A 22,594-nucleotide genomic window follows, 5' to 3' on the forward strand; every position below is an offset into this window, starting at 1 on the left:
ACCCAGAGAAAGAACAGGTACACACAACATGCTTATATACATGGTATGCAAGTTATAGAGATATTTTCTCTTGTTGCCCTAGCTGGGACATTCTTTTTATTTTCCCACTGACCAGCTGTAGAGGCTAGACAGACGTCCTTCTTACCTTTTTGCTATTTTATGTTTTATATTCTTGATACTCTCTGACTCAGATGGTTCTCTGCTATTGAGCCTTGATTGCTCTCTTCATGAGAAAACTCTTTATGCGTTACTCAATTCTAATATATTTCCTTGAGTTTGAAATATAGTTTAGGGATAGATTTATGGGACATGCTTCATGCTATGTTCTGTAATTTAAATGTGTTTAATGAAGAAAATGTCTAAGAAATAATGATTAATAAAACTTAAAAAATGTGATCAAATTTCTTTTTATTGGCTCTTGAGATTTAAATTACACTGAAATTAAAATAACTGATTTAAAGATAGATGCATGTGGCAATTTTTAACACTGTAGCTAAGTAGGCATGGAGGAACTATGGGCCTCATTCCGACCCTGGCATAGACCGCCAGGGTGGAGGCCGGAGGTAGCACCGCCAACAGGCTGGCGGTGCTACATGGGCAATTCTGACCGCGGCGGTAAAGCCGCGTTCAGAAAAGGGTAACCAGCGGTTTCCCGCCGGTTTCCCCCTGCCCAAGGGAATCCTCCATGGCGGCGCTGCTTGCAGCGCCGCCATGGGGATTCCGACCCCCTTCCCGCCATTCTGTTCCAGGCGGTTGTTACCGCCAGGAACAGGATGGCGGGAACGGGTGTCGTGGGCCCCCTGGGGGCCCCTGCACTGCCCATGCCACTGGCATGGGCAGTGCAGGGGCCCCCTAACAGGGCCCCATTAAGATTTTCAGTGTCTGCCTTGCAGACACTGAAAATCGCGACGGGTGCCACTGCACCCGTCGCACCCCTTCAACGCCGCCGGCTCCATTCGGAGCCGGCTTCATTGTTGAAGGGGCTTTCCCGCTGGGCCGGCGGGCGGCCTTCTGGCGGTCGCCCGCCGGCCCAGCGGGAAAGTCGGAATGACCGTCGCGGTCTGTTGACCGCGGAGCGGTCTTCCGACGGGGTTACTTTGGCGGGCGGCCTCCGCCGCCCGCCAAAGTTGAAATGACCCCCTATGTCTGCCTACATGGCTATGGAATGTATTGAGGTCATGCTTTGGAATGTGATTAGATCATAGTGCTGGAGTAGCGACCAGATGACAGTTGGGGAAAAGCTGAAATGGAGAGAGACCGCTGGAAGAATACACCCTTAGTTTCTACTTAAATCTGCTGTTGCCTACTGTTGTCATTTCCATTGGGACCAGATTCCACAATTCAGTTTCATTTTTCTCCACATTTCAAGGGTGCCTGGTAAGGGCCTGATTTAGGTATTAGCGGATGAATTACTCTCTCACAGCGGTGATGGATATCCTGTCTGCGAAAATCGAAATCCAATAGGATATAACAGGATTTAGATTTCAGTGGACAGGCTATCCATCAGAGCTGTGACGGACAAACTTGCCTGCGAACAGCTAAATCAGACCCTTAGGACCTGATTATGATCTTGACAGATGGGATACTCTGTCATATCCCACCAGCCATTTAACAAGCACCATAGGATATAATGGAACTTGTAATATGGTGAGCAGGATATCCGTCACCTTTGAGACGGAGTATCCTATCCGCCAAGGTCTTTAGTGTCTTAAGAGCTGTGGAGGGTTTTTACAGTTTTAGGACTCTCTGCTCTCTCAACATGTCAGAAAAGCTCCTAACCTTAGCACTTCCAAGATAGAGTGCATTTTGTGACAGACCATCAGCCTAGACAGGCACCTTCTGATTATTTTGTCTTTCCTCCCAGACTACTTCTAGCAGTGTCTACTGGGAGACATCAATTCACCAAAATGCCAGGGGTAGGAGAAGAGACATCACGTGCATTGTGACCATTGGCTGTCACAGGAAGTGACATAACATGAGCTATGACCTGGTGACATCAAAGGGCGTGACAGAACCTACCGTTTGACCCACCATGATGATATCACAGGAAGAGACATCGCAAGGCATTTGACCTTATGACATCACAGGGAGTGACATTATGTGAACTTTGAACCTCATGAAATTGAATTAAGTGACATTGTATGAACTTTGGCTTGGTGCTATCACAGGAAGCAATGCATCTATCATTTGGTTACTTACAGCACACACAGAGGCCCTGATTATGAGTCTGGTGGTCCTAGGACTGCCAAACTCGTGGTGGCGGTCGGACCGCCACCAAAGCGGTGGTCTGAGAGCCACATTATAACTGTAGTGAAAGCACCATGGTCCGACCGCAAGCACCGCCACTTTTTTGCCTAACGACGGCCTGGCGTTGCCGGGGTCCTAACGTGCCAGAACAGCGCTGCTCTGGGGATTATGACTCCCTTGTCTGCAAGCTTTTGTATGGTGGTTCCATTGCTGTGCAAAGGCTGGTGGAGATGAGGTGCTGGGGGCCCCCATGGACAGCCCAGTTGCGCTTTTCACTGCCTGAATTACAGGCAGTGAAAAGCGCGACGGACGCTATTGCACCTGACACACCTCAACATTGCCGCCTGCTCGATTATGAGCCAGCATCAATGTTGTGAGTAGTTTCACGCTGGGCCAGCGGGCGACCCAACCCAACGAGTTCGCAAACATGTGATGATGCCCAGAGTCTGGAAAATCTCTACAGATACAAAATAACTACCCTATAAACATCAGGATAGAAAAACTGGGGAAAAATACATAACTTTCTAACCTGTACCATGCAGATTACATGCAACTCTCAGATGGCAGTTCATAGTTCACTATGCTAGATCACAAAGGTAAATTATGAACTGCACTGTAACAACAAAGTCTCTGTGACAAAAGCAGTAATCCACTGAGCTATCTGCATAAAATATTGTTCTTTGATATGTACGGTACTTGATCTTTGCAGCAGGCATATTAACCCTCTGTAGTACCTTAGATAAGTGAAAACTACCACCCAACAAAAGTCCCATCTTTCTCTAGCAAGTGCATTAATAAATCACCATAGTTAAACTTACACTTTTATTGTTGCCCAAAAACTGCTGAATATAGAAGAAATACAAGGAACTTTGCAGTGCTTTTAAAACTGCTGCACTGCTGCAAAACTGGCGCTCACTAACAAAATCTGTCCCCCTCACTTCCTGCCTCCTGGGGAAATGCCAACCCATCCACTGATTCCTGGTATGGCCATTCCGGCCTTGGTGGTGTTAAAAACAGACAATGTCTTGTTGGCCAGTACACCAGCTCTGTACATCAAAAATGATTTCATAAATTAGATCCCATTAAGGCCCACGATTAAAGTGGCAACCTGGAGAAGAAGACTTAGCAGCTCCCATTTACATACATTTAAAAACATTTAAATGCTTCTACTCCTAACAATACCTGAAGCATTTAGGGCAGGATAAAATGCCTAAAACTACAAAGTCTGCTAATCTGGATAACCTTTACCACCATCCAGACTAGTAAATACATACAAGGCTGTGGTGGTTTACCCTTCATTCATTCATCCATTCATGCATTCCTTCATGTGTTTATTCGCTATGCGCAGACATAGATAGCAGCACCCACAGGCCTCTTCTAGATGATTCTGCACAAGTAATTGTGGAATAACCAGGGCACCAATGACACTTGTGTCTCCAGAAGCAGCTAGAATGTTCAGATTCAGGCCTGTCCCAGATACAACTGGTGGGGGGACCAACAGCAGCTGTAGAAGTTGTTTTAATATCCTCTCCTTACAACCAAGTGCAGCTACTCCCGCCAGCGCCAAGATGTTTTAGGTTCATTTTCCTCCCAGTGATTTTGCTATGGTTCTTTTATTTACCAGGACACATGTCTGAGCACAAGGAATTAAAAGCGTTTCCTTAAAGAGAACCACATGAACTATTTTAGAACCTGGATTAGTGTGGTTCAGTAGAGCTTTCTGTCTCGGCAGCAGATAATCATGTTTGCAGTTATAATACAGCTGTTTTAAGAATTACACTCGAGGCCACAGTTAGCACTGGATGGATTTAAGATCCCGACCTAAGAGATTTTAAAATGTACTCTCAGCATTGAGGTGAGGGGGTGCCTGTGGCCAGACTGTCCAGGCCCTGGGGGCTAGTGGTGTGAGCACTGATTCCTTTGATACATATCTGCCATCTTGGGAAATCAGCTTACATGTATTTGCCTTGGGCCATTGACTATTAGAACGGCACACTCATGGAGACGTGACTGCCGTACTGATAGCAGAAGTTGATACACCACCTACCGTCTGATCTCTCATATTAGTTCATCATGAGGTCTTGTAACAAGGTGAAATACACTTAAGTGTTTGTTTTTCGAGCAGTGCAGCTTGCCTGTGAACCTGCAACTGGGGTAGGAAGTATAACAATGCTTGTCTCTGGGATTACTCACCTGGACAGATGAAACCCTGCAAATTATACCATCATCCAATTCGAGGGTTTTCCCACAGCCCCATCATGTGGTACATGGCTGTCTGTGTTGCTACAATGCCCATGGTGGTAATGCTTGTTTTATTCCAGAAAGACAGCGAAGCTAAAATGAACAGCATGTGAAACTGCCACTGTACGAAATTGGGTCTCTAGTTGACAGAGGTGTACACTCTTTCTAAGTAGAAAGGAAGCGGAAAGTCCGGCAGCCTGAGGATGGAGGTGATCCAACTGAGGGGGTTGTGCATCGGAAGGAGAGAGGAGAGGCAAGGAGGGAGGTGAGGTAAGGGGGGGTCGAGCAGGTTGTGCAGGTTGTGTGGGTTTACAGGATTACGGGTCACGGGCTGGCAACCGCTGTGAGGCAGACATCAGGGGCTGCCGGGCAGCAGGATTGTTGGGAGTGTCGAGACAGGATGCAACAGTAGTTGTGGAGCGTGAACATGAGGTGGAGTCGGCACCACCAGCATCCGCCCATACCACGTATCCCAAGCACCACAGGTACTGTTGTCACCTTTGTTACTCGCTACCCACCCTTGGCTACGCCAGCTCAGATCCCCTGCCTCCTGCTGTTCCTCCTGCCCTGCCCTACCTGCCTGGAACTCACCTGGAGCCTCCACCTCAGCTGCAACCTTTGCTTCGCTGTCCTTGCACCCTTGCACCCTCATGCCTGAGCTCTTGCTCCACCAATACACTCCTGCACTCCTGCACCCTCGCTCCTGAGCCAGTGACCAATGAGGCTAGCGAGGTGAAGGTAGAAGGGCTGGGGGAGGAGGAGGAAGAGGGTAGGAGGGCAAGAGGGTAGGAGTGCTGGGGTTGCTCTTTCCCTTCCTGCTCCCCTGGTCTGGCACCTGCCCCTTGATCCCCTCAAGCTACCCCTCCTGTGCATCAGCCTCATCAGGCATATCAAGCCCTCTCCATCCTCATCTGGGATACTCACCTCTCCAGGACGCCATCCACCTCACTACTCAATTCACCACCTGTCCAGAAACCCTGGCGTCGCAGCTCCAGCGGACGGCTGATGCTACTAGCAAGAGTCAATCCTCACAGATGCAGAAAGGCAGGCAGCAGGCGAGTGTGGTGACTTACTCAGTCACTGGAAAGTGTGTGCCCCAGTCAACCGGGGAAGCGGGCAAGCTATGGTGGGTGCAGCTTGTGGGTTCTGGCGAGCCTCACTTGCCTAGCATCGTCAGCAGTGGTTTTTATGGCATTTTTGTCTACCAGCAACTACATCTGTGGAACCTAGCATGGCAGTCATAACAGCCGACCACTATCCATCAGCTCCAACATTCCACTAACTCCACTAACCCAACAGTACAAGTCTAAGGGGCTGTCAAGAGGCAAAGAAGGGAAACGAAACCTATGACCATGCGGTCTGGCAAGACAAGAAAGTCGCCCCCAACTAAAACAAAAACAAAAACAGCAATGGGGAAGAGGAAAAGGAGACTCCAAGCTCCGGACAGCCTCCACATGTCAAAGACACAGATTCCGTCACCTCTCATCAAGATTGAATCAGAAATGGATCAGGAAGGAGAAAGTTCTATTGTCAGGCCCAGTGCTGGTCACGGACTGGAACAATAAAAAAAGCATCGCACTGTCAACCAAAAATCTATACCAAGTTCTCCTTCCAAAAAATGACGGATCCACCTTCCTCTCAAACAGCAGCCATATACAGGGCCTACAGCCACCACTGGAACAGTAAGTCTCCACAAAGACTACTGAAAGCTGCCCACCTCAGCGTGAAATTCCTATAATGGGGCTTACACCAAGTTCAAACCCCACCCAACCTGTCAAACTCAGCACATCTTCACCGTCCACAGGGCAACAAGCTTGACCTATCAGGGTGGAAGTCCACGAGGGGGGACATCGGCCACAAACGATCCCTCTTTGTCAGGAGAGGGGGTGGGAACCGCTGCAACAGTCAAAACTCCACAGTCTTCGCAAACTGCAGCGAATCCAATATACGGAAATCAAAGGCAACTTACACATTCGACCAACCTGAATCCTTCAATCACACTGTCAACAGACTCTCACCCCCCGGACCACAGGAAAGGTCAGGGAGTGACCAGCCTACCAGCTAGCCGTTCACAAAATGCACAACCATGGAATAACTGCTGGAGTCAGGACGGGGTGGGACCGCCAAATCAACCACTGCAGAAACTGTAACCTCGACCAGAGGCTATAAACACTAACACACTTATCTTTCATCCATATTAAAACTCTAAGGGCACCTGCGACATCCTGACTGGGGGAAACATTCTCCAGCTTCTATTGCATATTCCTTCTACAAGCAGCCTGAGCACAACATACCTCCTGGTATTAGAGTTTATTTGCCCAACCACCACTCCTGCCCTTGAAACAACCAAGGCCACATGGAAGACAAGATCAATTGCCCAAGCAATCCTAGCTGAAGGGGCAACTTTTGAATGCTGGGGGATCAGCATCACCATCCACTGTGGGGCTGGTTACCCGACTCTTCTACTAACATCAGGACTTAACCCAGACCAGATTAGGGAAACACGCTCTATACTCAAGAGCGCCAGGGGTTGTTCACCACCTTCTTCAAGTGCTTCCACCACCACTACGGGTGAGTCCCGGAGCCACACAGTGTACTCATCAACAGATTATCTTCAACTCTACAGCAACTTAAGGTGGATCTCAAGAACATTCAATAACTGCAACTTGTCCTGGTAACAAACTGCAGACAAAAGGCTGGGCCATACACCACCAACAGAAGCCCTCCACCTGTGCTCTTGGAATGTGAACGCCTACTTTCCAAAGCCCTAGACCACGATTTCATTCATTACCTCAGCACCTTTGACATATTACTAATGCAGGAATCTTTGCAGGATGAACCATTTCATTTAGAAAACTACATATGCTTCTGTACGCTAGCAGCCAGAAAGGCGAAGTACGGTCACCCTCAGGGCAGCCTGGCCACCTACATCTCTTCTGCACTGCGTGTCAGAGCCACCCCTCTGGTCTCCACCCTCTCTTTTACTAACATTGTAAAGATAACCACCTCCTTGGATGCGCCCACAGCAGAAATAGTTCTTGTAAACACCTACCTTCACCCGAAGCATAAACCTAACAATGCCACTAAATTAGTGGAACAACTTACTTGAGACCTGTGTAAGCAGTGGAGATCTAGGCGAAATGGTAGACATTATCGTCTCAGGAGACTTCAATCTGCATCTACTTGGGGCCTCCACAGACAAAGCTGCGATTGTACTCTCCAATGCCTGGGGCCTCCCAACACAGGGGGTCAACAAACACGGGAGAACCACGTTGACAAGCAGGACACTGCTCAAAGGCTTTGAACAACTACAGCTAATAGCCCTGAATGGCAGATTATATGTGGACTCACCACCAGTGGCAACATATTTTTCTACCACAGCCTCTACAACCACTGACTACACGTTTGTCACTCTTCCGCTATTTGATCAAGTAGGCGACAGGAGACAGGAGTGAAAGTGATCACTGTCCGCAGGAACTAACCATTAAGCTGAAGATCTCCAAAATGGAAAATGTAAGTATCTCACTCATCACTTCCCACACCACAAATTTCAAGCGAGTTAAATGTGGGCAAGCAAATGTGGATCTCGTATCCAAAGCAGCAATGGATTTGGCAGTTGACCTAGAAGTGGAAACAACTAACCACTGCGCTAAACATCACATATGTGGAATCAATCACCATAAAATGACCCTCAGCACGGTCAGCAACATCTCACTTGCCACAGGCCCACAGAACTGCACTATGGGATGCAAGAAGGAATATCAACTCCACCATAAGGCATCTCCATGGCAGGCCCGGGGACCCAGACCTGCACGTAGCGTTAAGACACCACAAACAGTCATTAAAAAAGTTTAAATGGGCAATCAACAGGAATCATAGCCAATTCTTATGGGCCAAGCTGCACTCTGATGAAAAGAGTAACAACAGCGCATGTTTCTGGTGAACAATATGCAATCTTATACGCCCCTCGCACGGAGGTATAACATCATACATACCAGAAGCTATCTGGGTGCAACATCTTGGAGTTCACTTCAACAGTCACCCTTCAACCCAGGCACCACACAGCTCATCCTTACAAAGAAACCCGAAAGAATCTCACCTCCCTCAGAAGTCTCCAGAGGTGACCCCATTCTTAGTATTCATGGACACTGTCACGGTAGAGGACCAGATAGCCACGGGCAGGAGAGAAGGTGCCCTGGGCCCCAACGGTCTTCCCCCTGCAAGTTTCAAGCACAACAGCCCCTTCTGGAGAATTATCCTGGAACCTCTCTACCTGGAAATAAGCCAGACCAACATCATTCCACAGTCTTGGAAAGGGTCCATAATCTCTTCTATCTTTAAAAGCGGGGACAGATCACTCCCAAATAGCTATTGCCTGATTGCCCTAATAGACAACAAAGCAAAGTATTTTGCGGTTTTGCTGTTGAAGCACCTATCTGCATGGACTGGTGAAAAAAGGAATAATTCCCAAGAGCCAACAGGTTTTTCCAAACAAACTGGCACCATAACAATCATAATGCCCATTGGACTCTTAATCGACAAAGCTAAGACACAGAAACGGCAGCTCCACCTATGTTTTGTCAACTTTAAAGTCGCATTTGATCATGTGGATAGGAACTCGCTGTGGAAGAAGCTATCAAACTTGTGACTTCCACACCTGCTTTTACACCTGATAATAGCTCTTCAAGCTGACACATGGCTCCAAATAAAACTGGAAATAGGCACTCATCTCTCAAGAAAAATCCCTGCTACTGATGGTCTAAAACAGGGCTGTGTTCTGGCCCCCACACTTTTTAATTTACGCTTAGCAGACCTGGAAGGCTCACTCGCTCTTACAAACTCGCACCCCCCCAAAATCAGAGACCTGATGCTACTGTGCCTTATGTATGCGGACAACATCGTGCTGATTAGTCCAAAAAAAATAGGGCTTCAAAGACTGATAAATACCACTCAAACTACTGGGCTGCCATCACTCTGACTGCGAACTTCGAAAAAACACGCACAATGTCAGTTAGAACCAAGAAGCCCCCAGGTGCGTGGTACTGGGGTACAACACAGCTTGTTCAAACAGAAAGGTACAAATATCTTGGTGTCACCATTGACAAATCAGGGAACTTTGTTCATCAAATAGGGTGTATTATGGGAAAAGGCCTAGCAATAGCACTATCCTTAAAAAGGATAAAAGTACACTTGAACAGTCCCTTATACACCCACCTCCTACAAGTAGAAAAAGCCAAACTCTTGCTTACAATAACATATGGAAGTGAAGTGGAAAGAGGTAGAGACTCAGAAATTTTAAATCACATAGTAAGCAAGGTATACCAGATGATCTTCAATCTTCCTAAATTTACCTCCCCTACCCAACTAAGACTGGAGTTCGGCCTTCTGGATCAATCTTTGGCAAGACGTGATGCATATCAACTTCTGGAATAAAGCCCAAGACACCACTTCAGACTTCCTCAACCTCCATGTGTGGCAGGAGCTCGAATGCAAGAACACCTCCCCGCTCAGAGTCTATTTGGATGACTCACTCAGGGTGACAGGGGTCACGGACCTCTGAAGGACCTCAATCCCTAACAGCACCTTTAAAAAAGCAGCTGGGAAATCAATCAGGTTCCAATCAATGATGGAGGAGAAAGCAGCCTTCTCACGGAGATCTCACGCGTGAATGACTCTACACCTACACCTCTCTATCACCACAGCCATACCTAGGCCATGGTTTCTCAAGACAAATAAAGGAGCAATTCTTAAAGTATTGGTTAGGGCTTCTACCATGCGCTGTAAATGCAGCCCACTGGCTAAGAGACGTGACAGATACTACCTGCCTCTTATGAGGTGAGGGCACAGAAGAATTCCCACATGCACTCTGCTCATGTGATCATTTTATACCAGAAAGAAAAGCCTTATTGAAAAACAAATTTAATGGATGAGGCCTACAGACAGGGAGGCAATGCAGTGATGGTGTGTTTTGCACCTGGGGCCCTACAAGTGAACTGCACTGAGTTAAATTTCTCTGCTTGGTAATACAAAAGCAGCACTCACTATAGCAGTACCATCCTTTCTCAGCCTCTTATACGGTCCCCCAGGTATAAGTCCCCACCACTGTGACTGATTGGGTCAATATAAGTTCTCAAACTAATCAACTAGAAGGAACTATGAGCCTAATGACTGCTATAAAAGTCTTAGATGGCTAGGAGAAAATTGTTTCATGCAAGGCTGTGCCAACTGTTCATGCAATGATACCAGGCAACTATGCAAACACACAAATATCAATAATTATACATCAGGAAAGGGGTGGGACACTGGGAAGACTGGGCGATACCATAAGATGACGTTTTTTTCCCCAAACTCCTGAGATCAGCATTCACTGGTACTAAGAGATGTTTTAACTACAAACAGATTGAGCTACATTTTGAGAAGCAAATTAACTGCTATGAGGATGGGCCAGTCCAATTGAGTTATCATAGCGTGTTTTATATGCATTAGGAGGAAGTTTACAAATAAGCATTATGTCTGTGTAAAAACTAACAAGATTGCTAATAATGGCTTATTAACAACTGAGATTTCACAATGTGTTTTATATGCATCAGGAACAAGTTTACAAATAAGAATTATGGCTACGCACAAATTAACCACACTGCTAATGATGGCCTATTAACATTTTGAATGTATCTTAAAACTTCTTTTTTTTTTTCTTTTTTACATTGTTATGGTTTTAAGTGACTAAACAATAAATCAAGCTATCTAACTCTAAGTAGGGACCACAATCCTAGTCAGGGAAATTAAGATACACACTAAAAGTTTACTTGTGGTTACCCTCTGGTAGCTTGGCATGGATAAGACAGGCTAAACTAAAGAGGCAATATGTTAAGCATTGGTGTACACTCACAGTAACACAGACAACGGACAATAGCTCCAATCGGAACTATCTGGTCGTGCCAGACCGGGGCAGATCCAATAGTGAAGTCAGACAGCAATAGAACCCGGGCCAGGTCCAGAAATCATGGAGGCCCCCTGACAGTATCTTTTTTGGCATCAATGCTCGGTGACAATGAGTTGATACAGAGGAGGGGATGCACTGCGCTTGAAGGCGATGTGTTGTTTCCTGATTGGACAATGTCAGTGATGCATCAATGTCCAGAAGCAATGATACTGGTTCCGATATGTCAGTGCTGCACCAGCCAAGCAGAGGCTGCGTTGTAAGTTGGGGTTGTTGCCTTGCGCATTTGGCGAGCAATGTACTCTGCTTCAGTTCAGGCAGCAGCAAAGTGCGGTATGCGTCGGTTCCAAGTGACCTGCCAGGGTTGTTGTGTCAGTTCTTGTGTTTCAGTGCCACACTCATCTCCAATGAACTGGATTTTACCATAATTGGCAGAGCAGGACTTGCAGCAGAGGTGCTGGTGGCAAGATGCAGGTGAGGTCTTTGGTGTCTCTAAGACTTCAGAAACAGGAGGCAAGCTCGGTCAGGCCCTTGGAGAAATTTTAGACTGCAGGATGTAGAGAGTTAGATCTAGTTCTCTCACTGCCAGATAAGAAGTAGCAGGCAGTAGGCCAACACAGCAGAGCAAACAGCATACTGGTAATCCCTCCTGACAACACTGCAATCCTACTTCCTGCTAGAATATCCTCAGTCCAGAAGTGTTCTTATTAGATGGTGACAGAGGTTCAGGGGCATATTTATACTCCGTTTGCGCCGAAATTGCGTCGTTTTTTTCGACGCAATTTCGACGCAAAACTAACTCCATATTTATACTTTGGCGTTAGACGCATCTAGCGCCAAAGTTCATGGAGTTAGCGTCATTTTTTGGCGTGAACACCTTCCTTGCGTTAATGAGATGCAAGGGAGGCGTTCTCGTCTAAAAAATCAACTCCGAGGCAGGTGCGTGGGATTTATACTCCCGGGCAAAAATCACGCCCGGGAGTGGGCAAGTCTAAAAAACCCGCTTTAGCGCCGGATTTTAACGCCTGGGTCAGGGCAGGCGTTAAGGGACCTGTGGGCCCAGAGGTGCCCCCCCATGCCCCCAGGGACCCCCCCTGCCACCCTTGCCCACCCCAGGAGGACACCCAAGGATGGAGGGACCCATCCCAGGGACATTGAGGTAAGTTCAGGTAAGTATATATATATATATATATTTTTTTTTTTTGGGCATAGGGGGGCCTGATTTGTGCCCCCCTACATGCCACAATGCCCAATGACCATGCCCAGGGGACAGAAGTCCCTTGGGCATGGCCATTGGGCAAGGGGGCATGACTCCTGTCTTTACTAAGACAGGAGTCATGTTAATGGGGGATGGGCGTCGTAAAAAAATGGCGCAAATCAGGTTAAGTCGATTTTTTTGACTCAACCTGACTTGCCCCATTTTAAGACGCCCATACGCCATTTTCCCCAACGCCGGCGCTGCCTGGTGTACGTGGTTTTTTTCCACGCACACCAGGCAGCGCCGGTCGGCTAACGCCGGCTAACGTCATTGAATAAATACGGCGCCCGCATGGCGCTTCAGAATGGCGTTAGCCGGCGCTAATTTTTTTGACGCTATACTGCGTTGGCGCAGTTTAGCATCAAAAAGTATAAATACGGGCCTCAGTACTTATACCCAAATGTGTCTTTGAAGTGGGGGAGACTTCAAAGAGTGGTTTTGAAGTGATCCAGTTCCCTTTCAGCCCAGTCTTGTCTACCAGGAAGTCTGTAGGAAGTTATCAGTCCTTTGTGGGTGGTCAGACCACTCCCCTTTGAAGTGTGAGAGCACCTCGACCCTTCCTGCCCAGGAAGACCCATTGGTATGCAGATGGAATGCAAAGGCACTGGACTGTCCCATGTTTTATGGCTGTCTGTATGGAATGCACAGACGTAACTGTGACGTAAACCTTACACAGACCAGACGTGAATTGGAGGTAGCTAAGGCACAGAATGGTTAAAGCAAGAAACTGCCACTTTTTAAAAGTTGCATTTTCAAACCTGAAATTTAAAAACCACCTTTACCAAAATATGTGTTTTTAAATTGTGAGTCCAGAGAAACAAAACTCAATTTTCTGTTTCCTCAATTGAAAATTATACTTAAAATATATTATAAAGAAATCACCATACCAGCCATAGTTAATTACTACCTGGGCATGTGAAACTTAAAAGTACATGTCCAACTTTTTAAATACACTGCACCATGCCCCAGGGGCTAAGCAGGGCCTACCTTAGGGGTGTCTTGCATGTAATAAAAGGAAGGTTTGGGCTTGGCAAGTGGGTACACTTGCCAAGTCGAACTGGCAGTTTAAACTGCACACACAGGCTCTGCAGTGGCAGACCTGAGGCATGTTTGAAAGGCTAACATAGAGGGTGACACAACCAGTGCTGCAAGCCCATTAATAGCATTTGACAAACAGGCCCTGGCACACATAGTACACTTAACTAGTAAACCAAGTATGTCAGTCGTGTAGAAGCCAATGTTACCATGTTTTAGACACTGAGCACATGCACTTTAGCACTGGATAGCAGTGGTAAAGGGCGCTGGGTCCTAAAGCCAGCAAAAACGAAGTTCAGCACACAGTGCAAACAGGAGGTTGGAAAGCAAAAACTCAGGTGAAACCTTGCCAAATGATGCCAGGTCTAACAGCGACTGCCCGCAGATTGTCTGCCTCTGTGTATCAGGAGAATGTGCATTTATTTCTGTTCATTCATGTGTGCCCTTCGGTGCATGTCTTTATGCGTGGGTGAGTGTGTGCGAATGATTAGGCATGTGTTTCTGCCTGTGGACGTATTTTACTTTGTACTGTGTGTTTGTTAATTCACAGGCATGTTTGCGTGTCTTTCCATTAGTGCTGGATCACATCACTGTCAACACACCCATGTCACCACAGATGTGGTCATGTCTCTGGATCCTCTCAGTGCCAGGTGTTGGTATTTCATCTGCAATTTTCTTAGCACACAAGTGGAGCAACACACAGCAGTGGGCGGTGGTACTAGGGTCCCACAAGAGGAACTAGGCAGACACACAGACCACTCGAGTTTTGTAATGAGTAAAGAAAACCTGAAACTGTATACATAAGTAAAGCATGCGACACACGCAGAGCATGGCAAGCATCTGAGAGAGAAGCCAATGCACAAGGGCACAGGCCAAAATTTTTTACCTAATCGTAGAGGCAGCTCTGCTCTTTGCTTAGGATCACCAGTGTCTCAGGGTACAGGATCAAGAGCCTCTTGTGTTGTCCCTGAAAGGGGAGATGCTGGCAGACTGACAATGTATCATATCAAGGACAGTGCTTGCCGGATGGGGTCACCATAGCACTAGTTCTTTTCCCCTACCATTAGCTTGCAGGTCATCATTTTGTCTCTGCAGATAGAGCTTCAGCATAGCAGTGCAATCAAGGGTTGCTCACACTGCTGCTGGTTTTATGCTACCAAAGCACTTGCCAAGGCTGACAAACAGCCAGGGGTCACAAGCAAGGTTGAAGGAGTTGCCCCGGGTGGCTTAGGAGTCTCAGTTGTGACCCCTAGCGACCCTTAATTGACATCCCTGCCATCCTGTTCTGGCTCATTTAAATTGCTATACCAAATAGGGAGATCATGAAGCAAGAAACAGTTCATGGTGAGGCAGGAACAGAAGATTGAAGGTTCATTTTGCACATTCTACAGGACTCTGGTCGCAAAACTAGTATAGCCCAGGAGACAGCCATTATATGTTGAGCAGTTAAAGGAAAATCAGAAAAACCTGCTGAATTTTCACATTTTTTCTAACTATCCATGAATAGTTCAAAGTTCACACAACCCTACTGTTTGAGGTTAACAGTAAATTCACTAGGCAATGGAGCCTAACCGCCACATCCAACCACAACACAACCGTGCCTTACTCGGAGGTCACAAACATTGATCACAACTAGATAGTAGTCAATCACTCTATATGAATTCATGGGAACACTAGAGAATAATTCCCACTATAAATCTTACAAATTATGCTAGAATTTACTACAGCTATAGTTTATCTTGGGTGTATATTTTACCATTATCCAAGTATAAGGTAAATTCAGTTACTTTTAATTTTTAACCTCTTTGATGAATTTCTGATATTTGCATAAAGATTGTTCAATCTGATAGTATAACTGCAAGAAAAAACAATGTAAAATGTCTGAAAATAACTACACGTGACGTATTATTATATATTTATAATTGTATGCATTTTATGCGCACACTCAAGGAATGGTGTGCTTTATAGAATACTAAATTGAAACATGCCATTGACTATAAGGAACGGAAGTAAATAAAAAATAACAACAAGCCAAGGCAATAGAAGAAAATAAAAAATAAACTAGCCAAAGGAAAAATGCAATTCGAAGGAAATTAAGAGAATAGGATTTCAAGTTCTTAACACACTATGAGGTACTGTTAAAAAAAAACCTCAATGCAGCTTAAAACCTTTAAAAATAAAATGATAATAAACAGTGTTTATTATCATTTTATTTTTAAAGGGGCAGTCCCATGGGGGATGACAGCCTTGGGGGGGGGGCGGAGTGCACAGAGAACTCCCCTCAGTGCGCATGTATGTTTGGCCTGCCGTCTCACACACATGCACATAGGGCTCTTTCCAACCCGGCACTATGTTGCTGGGTTGGAAGGAGCAGGCCCAGGCTCCCACTCTGCCTTGGAGCGCTCCAGCCAATCGTAACGCTGCTATGAGTGGCATCAGGATTGGCTGCAGGGCAGGCTGGCAGCCTGTGCCTGCAGTGCGGCGGTGCACTTAAGGTAAGTATTTTTTTTTTGTTCCCCTCCTCCCCTGTCCTACTGCTTTGCCCAGTCGCCAGCCGTGACTGGAGGCTGTGGCGCTTTGCAAATGCAATTTGAATGTGATATCCATTTATTAAAGCAAGAAAAATAATGATAAAACAAAATGAGCTAAAAAAATAAAACATATAAAATTGTGCACATTGGCTATGCCATTAGTATCTCATTTTAAAAGACTGCAATAGAAAGCCTCACTAGATCAGTTCCACCATTACCCATTGAGCGAGTAGTCTGTCAAAGAATATCAAGTTATCTCAGTCTTGCCAATTTCCTAAAGTGGACAGTGAAACAGTTTCAAGGACTACAGCACCCATTTTTTATTCAAATTTTGCAGCCAAATGCCATTTTAGCATTAAATATATATATATATATATATATATATATATATATATATATATATATATATGCATGTATTTATATATATGTATAAATATATGTGTGTGTATATCAATCTATGTATAGATGTGTATATGTCTATGAAAATATATATATTGTATATATATATATATATATATATATATATGTGTATATATATATATATGTGTATATATACGCATATATCTATCTATAAATAAAAATTAAAAAAAATATATATATATATATATATATATTCTCTGCACCAAAGGGCATGAAAGTTGGTATATATTTTTATATTTTAGGTCTGTTGCCAGAGAAGGCTGATGTGGTATTCCCCCAGGCACCACCTGTCACATGCAAGTGATTAAAGAAGTGAACCTTTAGTCGTCCCAGTAAATACAAACTGGGAATCAAGCATGGTTTATTTGATTGGATGTCTGACTGGCATGCCTCCATCAGCTGTGAAATGCCAATTCGTTAATGGTAGCTGCTCATGACAGCTACCCTCATGCAAATGGTTTCTAATCAATGAGTGTTGAGGAATGATGAGGAGAGGAACAGGACAACAGAGGATATGTAATGGGCAGTCTAGACCAGATGATCTAAACATCAAAACCAAGAAGACTTGGCAGTCTACGAAGCCTACTCAGGGGGTGCTGCGACTGTTTGGAAAATAAAACAATAATATTGGATTAATTAAGTATAAAAACATAAAAAATGGATTTGGAAACTTTAAAATGCCCTGTAAACGCAAATGAATTTGAATTTGAGAGCTAAACATTAACTTGGTCTCCTTATCTTTATTATTGGGAGCAGTGCATGTATAGCAAACAGAATCTAGTGTGGACGATTGGTCGGCTCAATTGTATGGGCCTACAAAAATAGAGCATGCATTGGGAGCAAATAAGGTAAAGTGATACTTTAGATTCTAGCATATCCCTTGTCTTTTAGAAATAAAAGTACATTAAGAAATGTCCCAAATTTTTATGTTTGCATATTTTTTAGTTGTGAATTTAATAAATAATTAATAATTAGTATAGATGGTTGATTTATACTTCTGCATTTTTGTGCACTGTTTTGTAGTTCAAATCATAGAAATTGCTAATCCAAGGGTTCCCATCTCCCAGTATTGATTGAGGTTCCACATCAGTCAAAAGGTTAGAACCACTGGTCTAGACCAGGGTTCTGCAAAGTCGGTCCTGGAGAGCCGGGTCCATGTCAGGTTTTTAGCATATCTACATTTAGAAAAAAGATGTTTCAGAAATCTACATTTTTCTAAATGTGGATATGTTAAAAGTCTGGCATGGACCCTCCTCTCCAGTACCGACTTTTCAGAACCCTGGTCTAGTCTACCTGGTGGTAGATGGAGATATTAGATAACCCATTTTGAGAAATCACTGCCTAAACATGACATAGTTTGCCTATCATCATCAAAAGCTTACTTTATGAGATATGTTGGTGCAAACATAAATAATCATTGAATTCAAATTATTCCTTAAATCTTAAAAATATGATGTAGGTGCCACTTTCAAACTTACAAACATAATTTCAAAAGGCAACATACTCACCATTTTCAAAATGTTTTCCACAGGTATTGTCGCTGGTCTTCCATTCAAGCTTACTACATGAACATCTGATCTTTCAATGACAACATTGTGTGAAATTGATGAAGGTGAGACCACATCATTCTGCCAAAATAAAAATATGCTTATTACTTTTTTGTATATTTACAAAACATTGATGCCTATCTGTCTCACTATAACAATATAAACATTAATTATGACTTTGGGCCTCATTACAATTTTGGTGGTCCCACCATGAGACCGTCAAAGCCACAGGGAGGACACCACAGTCATGCCAGTGGTGTTCCGCCCCTCCGTGGTAATACAAGAACATTGTACTATGATGTTTCCTCGGGGCTGACTAGAGGGAACAGTGCCGCGGTATTGGCCTCAGGGTATTATCCTCAGCTCCCTTAATGGATCAGAGAGTGCGCATTCCAACAGTGCTGCGCTGGGGTCCCCCAGCACTTGCTTACCACCAGCTTTTTCAAAGTGGGATCCCCGCCATGGAAAGGCTGGTGGTAAGTGGGGTTGTGATCAGCATGGCGGCATTGAGTTCAGCGCCTCTGTGGCTGAGCACAACACTGCCTGCTGTCAGCCCATCAGAACCATGTTCCCGGCAGGGATGGCAGTCCCCTGGTGGTCCAACCACCAGGTTTGTAATGTGGCAGACCACCTGGAGTGTTGCGGTCCGACCTTCACCGCAAGTCTGGTGGTCCTTGAACCACAAGACTCATAATGACTCCCTTTGTTTTTTATATGGTGCTTCACTGGACATTTTTTATTGCTTTTTCTATGGCCTCTGACTAACAGATGCTGCCATCAACCAATGTAATGGTGGAATTTATCCACCTCCAAGCGATGAAAGACTGAGGTGAACGTGCTGGTGTTTGCCTTCTGTACATCACCAGATATGTTAGAGAGAGGCATTCAACTCACTGTTTGCCTAAGCTATTTTAAGACTTGCAGATTAAATTTTCAGGAGGGTGGGATATCTGAAATACCCTCAAAATATATGGATGAAAGAATCATACTTTGCACCTTTCGTGCGAACACGACTGGACATGGAAACCAAAAGAAGCCATGACATAAATGCTCAAACCATTCTTTCTCTTTGTCTCCTCACACAATTTCTCACTTTCCATCCATTCATATTCTATCCTTCTCTCTGCTCTCTCTTCTTCCTCCCTGATTCTTTTCTCTAACCCCCCTTCTTCCTTTTGATGCCTCCTTGTGCCCGCTGAAGTTACCTCCCTGGAGCTTCAGGGAAAGTGACAGATGGACCAGGAGTGGGCACGGAATTTCAAAACTTGCCTCCAAGGGCTTCAGCCTGCCAGGGAAATGTCAGGTAAAATGAAAACCCTGTCTGGTTGTGCTTGTACAAGAGAATACTATCCATCTTTCACTCTAATGAGTGAACTTGTTTTTCAAATTTTTACATGTAAAAACTGATAAATTGGCTATGTGCCCATTTTGTGTTGAAATAATATATCTAAGCTAGCTACATTCCATGAGATCCATGAATTAAATACATAGTGACATTAAAGTGGGATCTGAGAGATCCCTTGAGCAAGCTGCATCTGAAAACGGGAAAGATCAAAGAGCTGATGACTTTCATCCAGGTCCTCGCAAAAAAGTAACCTTGAGTACCACCTGTGAAAACATAAGCCAGGACTTGCCTAGAAAAATGTATACTAAAATGATCGAATTAACATAATATATCCAGAGAATGAATATGTGTAACCCGCTGTGATGGAGAAGCAGTTTCCAGTCCAAAGTTTGATGTGTTCATTGGATAGAATCTACTAAAAAGGCACAAGATTTCAGTAGGTCATCTAGTGCTTTATTTAATTTGCAGCTCCCAAGTCTGCAGGTACATATATTGGAGATAAATCAAAAGTACAGATACAATAGTACAACCATACTGTTAATTCATACGCTACACCACCTGACATAGAACAACATAAGATCTCAGCTGCTGTTGTTTGTAGCATCTAGGCATCTTAATCCCATCTGGGCCCATTTAGGGAAACATGTAGAAAAGCCTACAGTGTGAAATAGCTCTTGGTTACTATTTCACAGTCATAGTACACCTACCACAATAACCCTATATGTCGTGTGTCCTATTTTTGCTATGTTATCATCCTGCCTGTGGGCTTCTAAGGTACACTTTAGAAGGGACTTATGGATATTTTAAAATAGACTTTTCTTGCAAGACAAAGGCACTACTCCTGCCATGTGCCACTGTGGCACATTTGAACAGTAACCCATTCACAGAACAGTGATGCCCCTGGTAGAGATGTATTGTTCCTATGTATATGATGATGTAAATACACACTGCATCCAACATATGACCCTTACCTCCCATCTCAAAGGTACATTTTCTTTGTCATATAAAATGGTCTAACACGGGAATAAAAAAACAAAACAATTTATTGGTGCCAATGTCAACAATATTATTTTAAGGTCATAGCACACATACTGTGGCATTGAACAGAAGTGTCACTGTGCACAGACTAACAATGCCAGAAAAGGTAGGGTTCAGACAGTGGTGAAACGTCTGGCTTGACCATGCAGAAAATGTGAATTTACTACAACATGGTAGTCTGCTCATCCTAGCCTTCCACAGCTGATTTTCATAGATTTCAAAATATATAGAGATGCATAAATGTTCCTGAGTACTTGTGTAAATCTATTCAAATTGTAAATTTTTGATATCTAACTTTGCTTACAATTTAGAATTTCAGACTTTAAATGTAAGTGCATGCATTGAAAGTGAAAAAATCTAAGACAGGTAGTAGTTGAGTACTGCCTGGTAAGTTTTCTAGATTAATGTATATGTCACACATGAATTGGGAAGTACATTTACACTCACACTGAGATTTATTCCAAAAATGCCATTTGATGCAATTGATGTTTTCTCTGTTTGTGTCATTAATGAACTGACAAAACTCAATAATAACATGAGCAAGGTAATTAATAGTAAATCCATCAAAACTAAGAACTATAAGAATGTAATGTTAAAAACAAAAAATATGAGTAACTGTGTTGTGAAACCCTCAAACAAAGGAGGAATCTTTGTATTGTGAACAAAAGAAATGTACTTTAAAGAGACCTACAGACAAATGAATGGCATTGAATGCTATTAAAAAAATAACCAAAAACAGATTACCTAAAAATTAAATGATTGGGGGTAGAAATGTATTCTCAGTCATGAGGAGCACATTTTTTGGAAAGAGGAGCCTCCTAGAGTTAGAGTCCTGTATTTAATTCTAAAAATACACAATAATCCTGTAAGCCCAGTAGGAAGATTGCTCATATCTACCCAGCATAATCTGTTTGAATCTACCTCAAAGTATGTTGATGTTTCACTGCAACCGCATGGTCAGAGTACTCCATAATAGATATACAACACTACAGATTTATTAAGGCAAATATGTATTTCTTGTGAAAATGGAAAATGACTTTTACTTATTATGTTAGATTTTTCCTTATTATATAGCAGCATTGTTAATGAAAATGAGGTAAAAGCAGCCAAATACTTCTTAAGATCTAGGCACCTGAAATATTATCATCATACACAGATGTTAATGCAAAAGTTGAAATTAAGTGAAAATGTGTTAATATTTAACACTATTCAAACAAAAGTTGGGAACAGCAACAGGCACCCGCTTCACCCCCACCTGTGCAAATTTGCATATAGGCTTCTGAGAGAAGCTGCTGATCACTGGACTGGACATTGAACAATGGGTAACACTGTTCTATTTCTCTGATTCATAGATTATGCATTTCTCATATGGAGAGGCCCTAAAGTAAAAGCTACAGAATTCCATACATTCATAAATCAAAACAACATAAACTATACTCCTGCAGTGCAATAGGTAAAAGAACAATAGAGTTGCTAGATGTCAAAGTATGAGTAGAAGACATGAAACTAACCACCACTGCAATTTACAGAATACCAGTGGTGGACAGCTTACTACGCAGGAGTAGTTTCCATTCACAGGCACTCAGGGATACCATACTGTGTGGTACAATGTTAAGGGCAATGAGAAATTGTAGTATCAATAAGACCTTTAAAAGGACACAAGTAGCCATGCTAAAGAGTTAAGGTTTCAAGTACAAAGAGTACACAGACACAACACTAAATAGAATGAGTTACAGAACAGAGAGTTTGAGTAGGGAGAAAGTTCTCTTTAGGGACAGAAAGCAGAAAAAAGTAAATAATGTGAGTATTTCATCACTACATACAGCAAACAACACTCAACAATACAACAAATATTCCATAGTATTTGCACCTACTAAAGAATGATCAACAGGCAGTGAATTACTCAGTTGACTGCTTTGGGCATTTCTTAGACCACAATTGATGCAACCAACAACCACAAAACATGGCTGACTCCAAAACCGAGCTTCAATA

General features: G+C 43.9%; 1 protein-coding gene across 1 annotated transcript in view; it reads right to left on the reverse strand.

Annotated features, from left to right (window-relative positions):
• Positions 1-22,594, reverse strand: part of LOC138296724 (serotriflin-like) — a 150,215-nt gene that overhangs the window by 108,082 nt on the left and 19,539 nt on the right. Inside the window, exon 4 of the mRNA XM_069236125.1 lies at positions 18,181-18,300. Coding sequence (XP_069092226.1) covers positions 18,181-18,300 — 120 coding nt within the window. The remainder of the gene's footprint in view (positions 1-18,180; positions 18,301-22,594) is intronic.

Source organism: Pleurodeles waltl, chromosome 5, assembly GCF_031143425.1.
Source record: "Pleurodeles waltl isolate 20211129_DDA chromosome 5, aPleWal1.hap1.20221129, whole genome shotgun sequence".
Lineage (NCBI taxonomy): Eukaryota > Metazoa > Chordata > Amphibia > Caudata > Salamandridae > Pleurodeles > Pleurodeles waltl.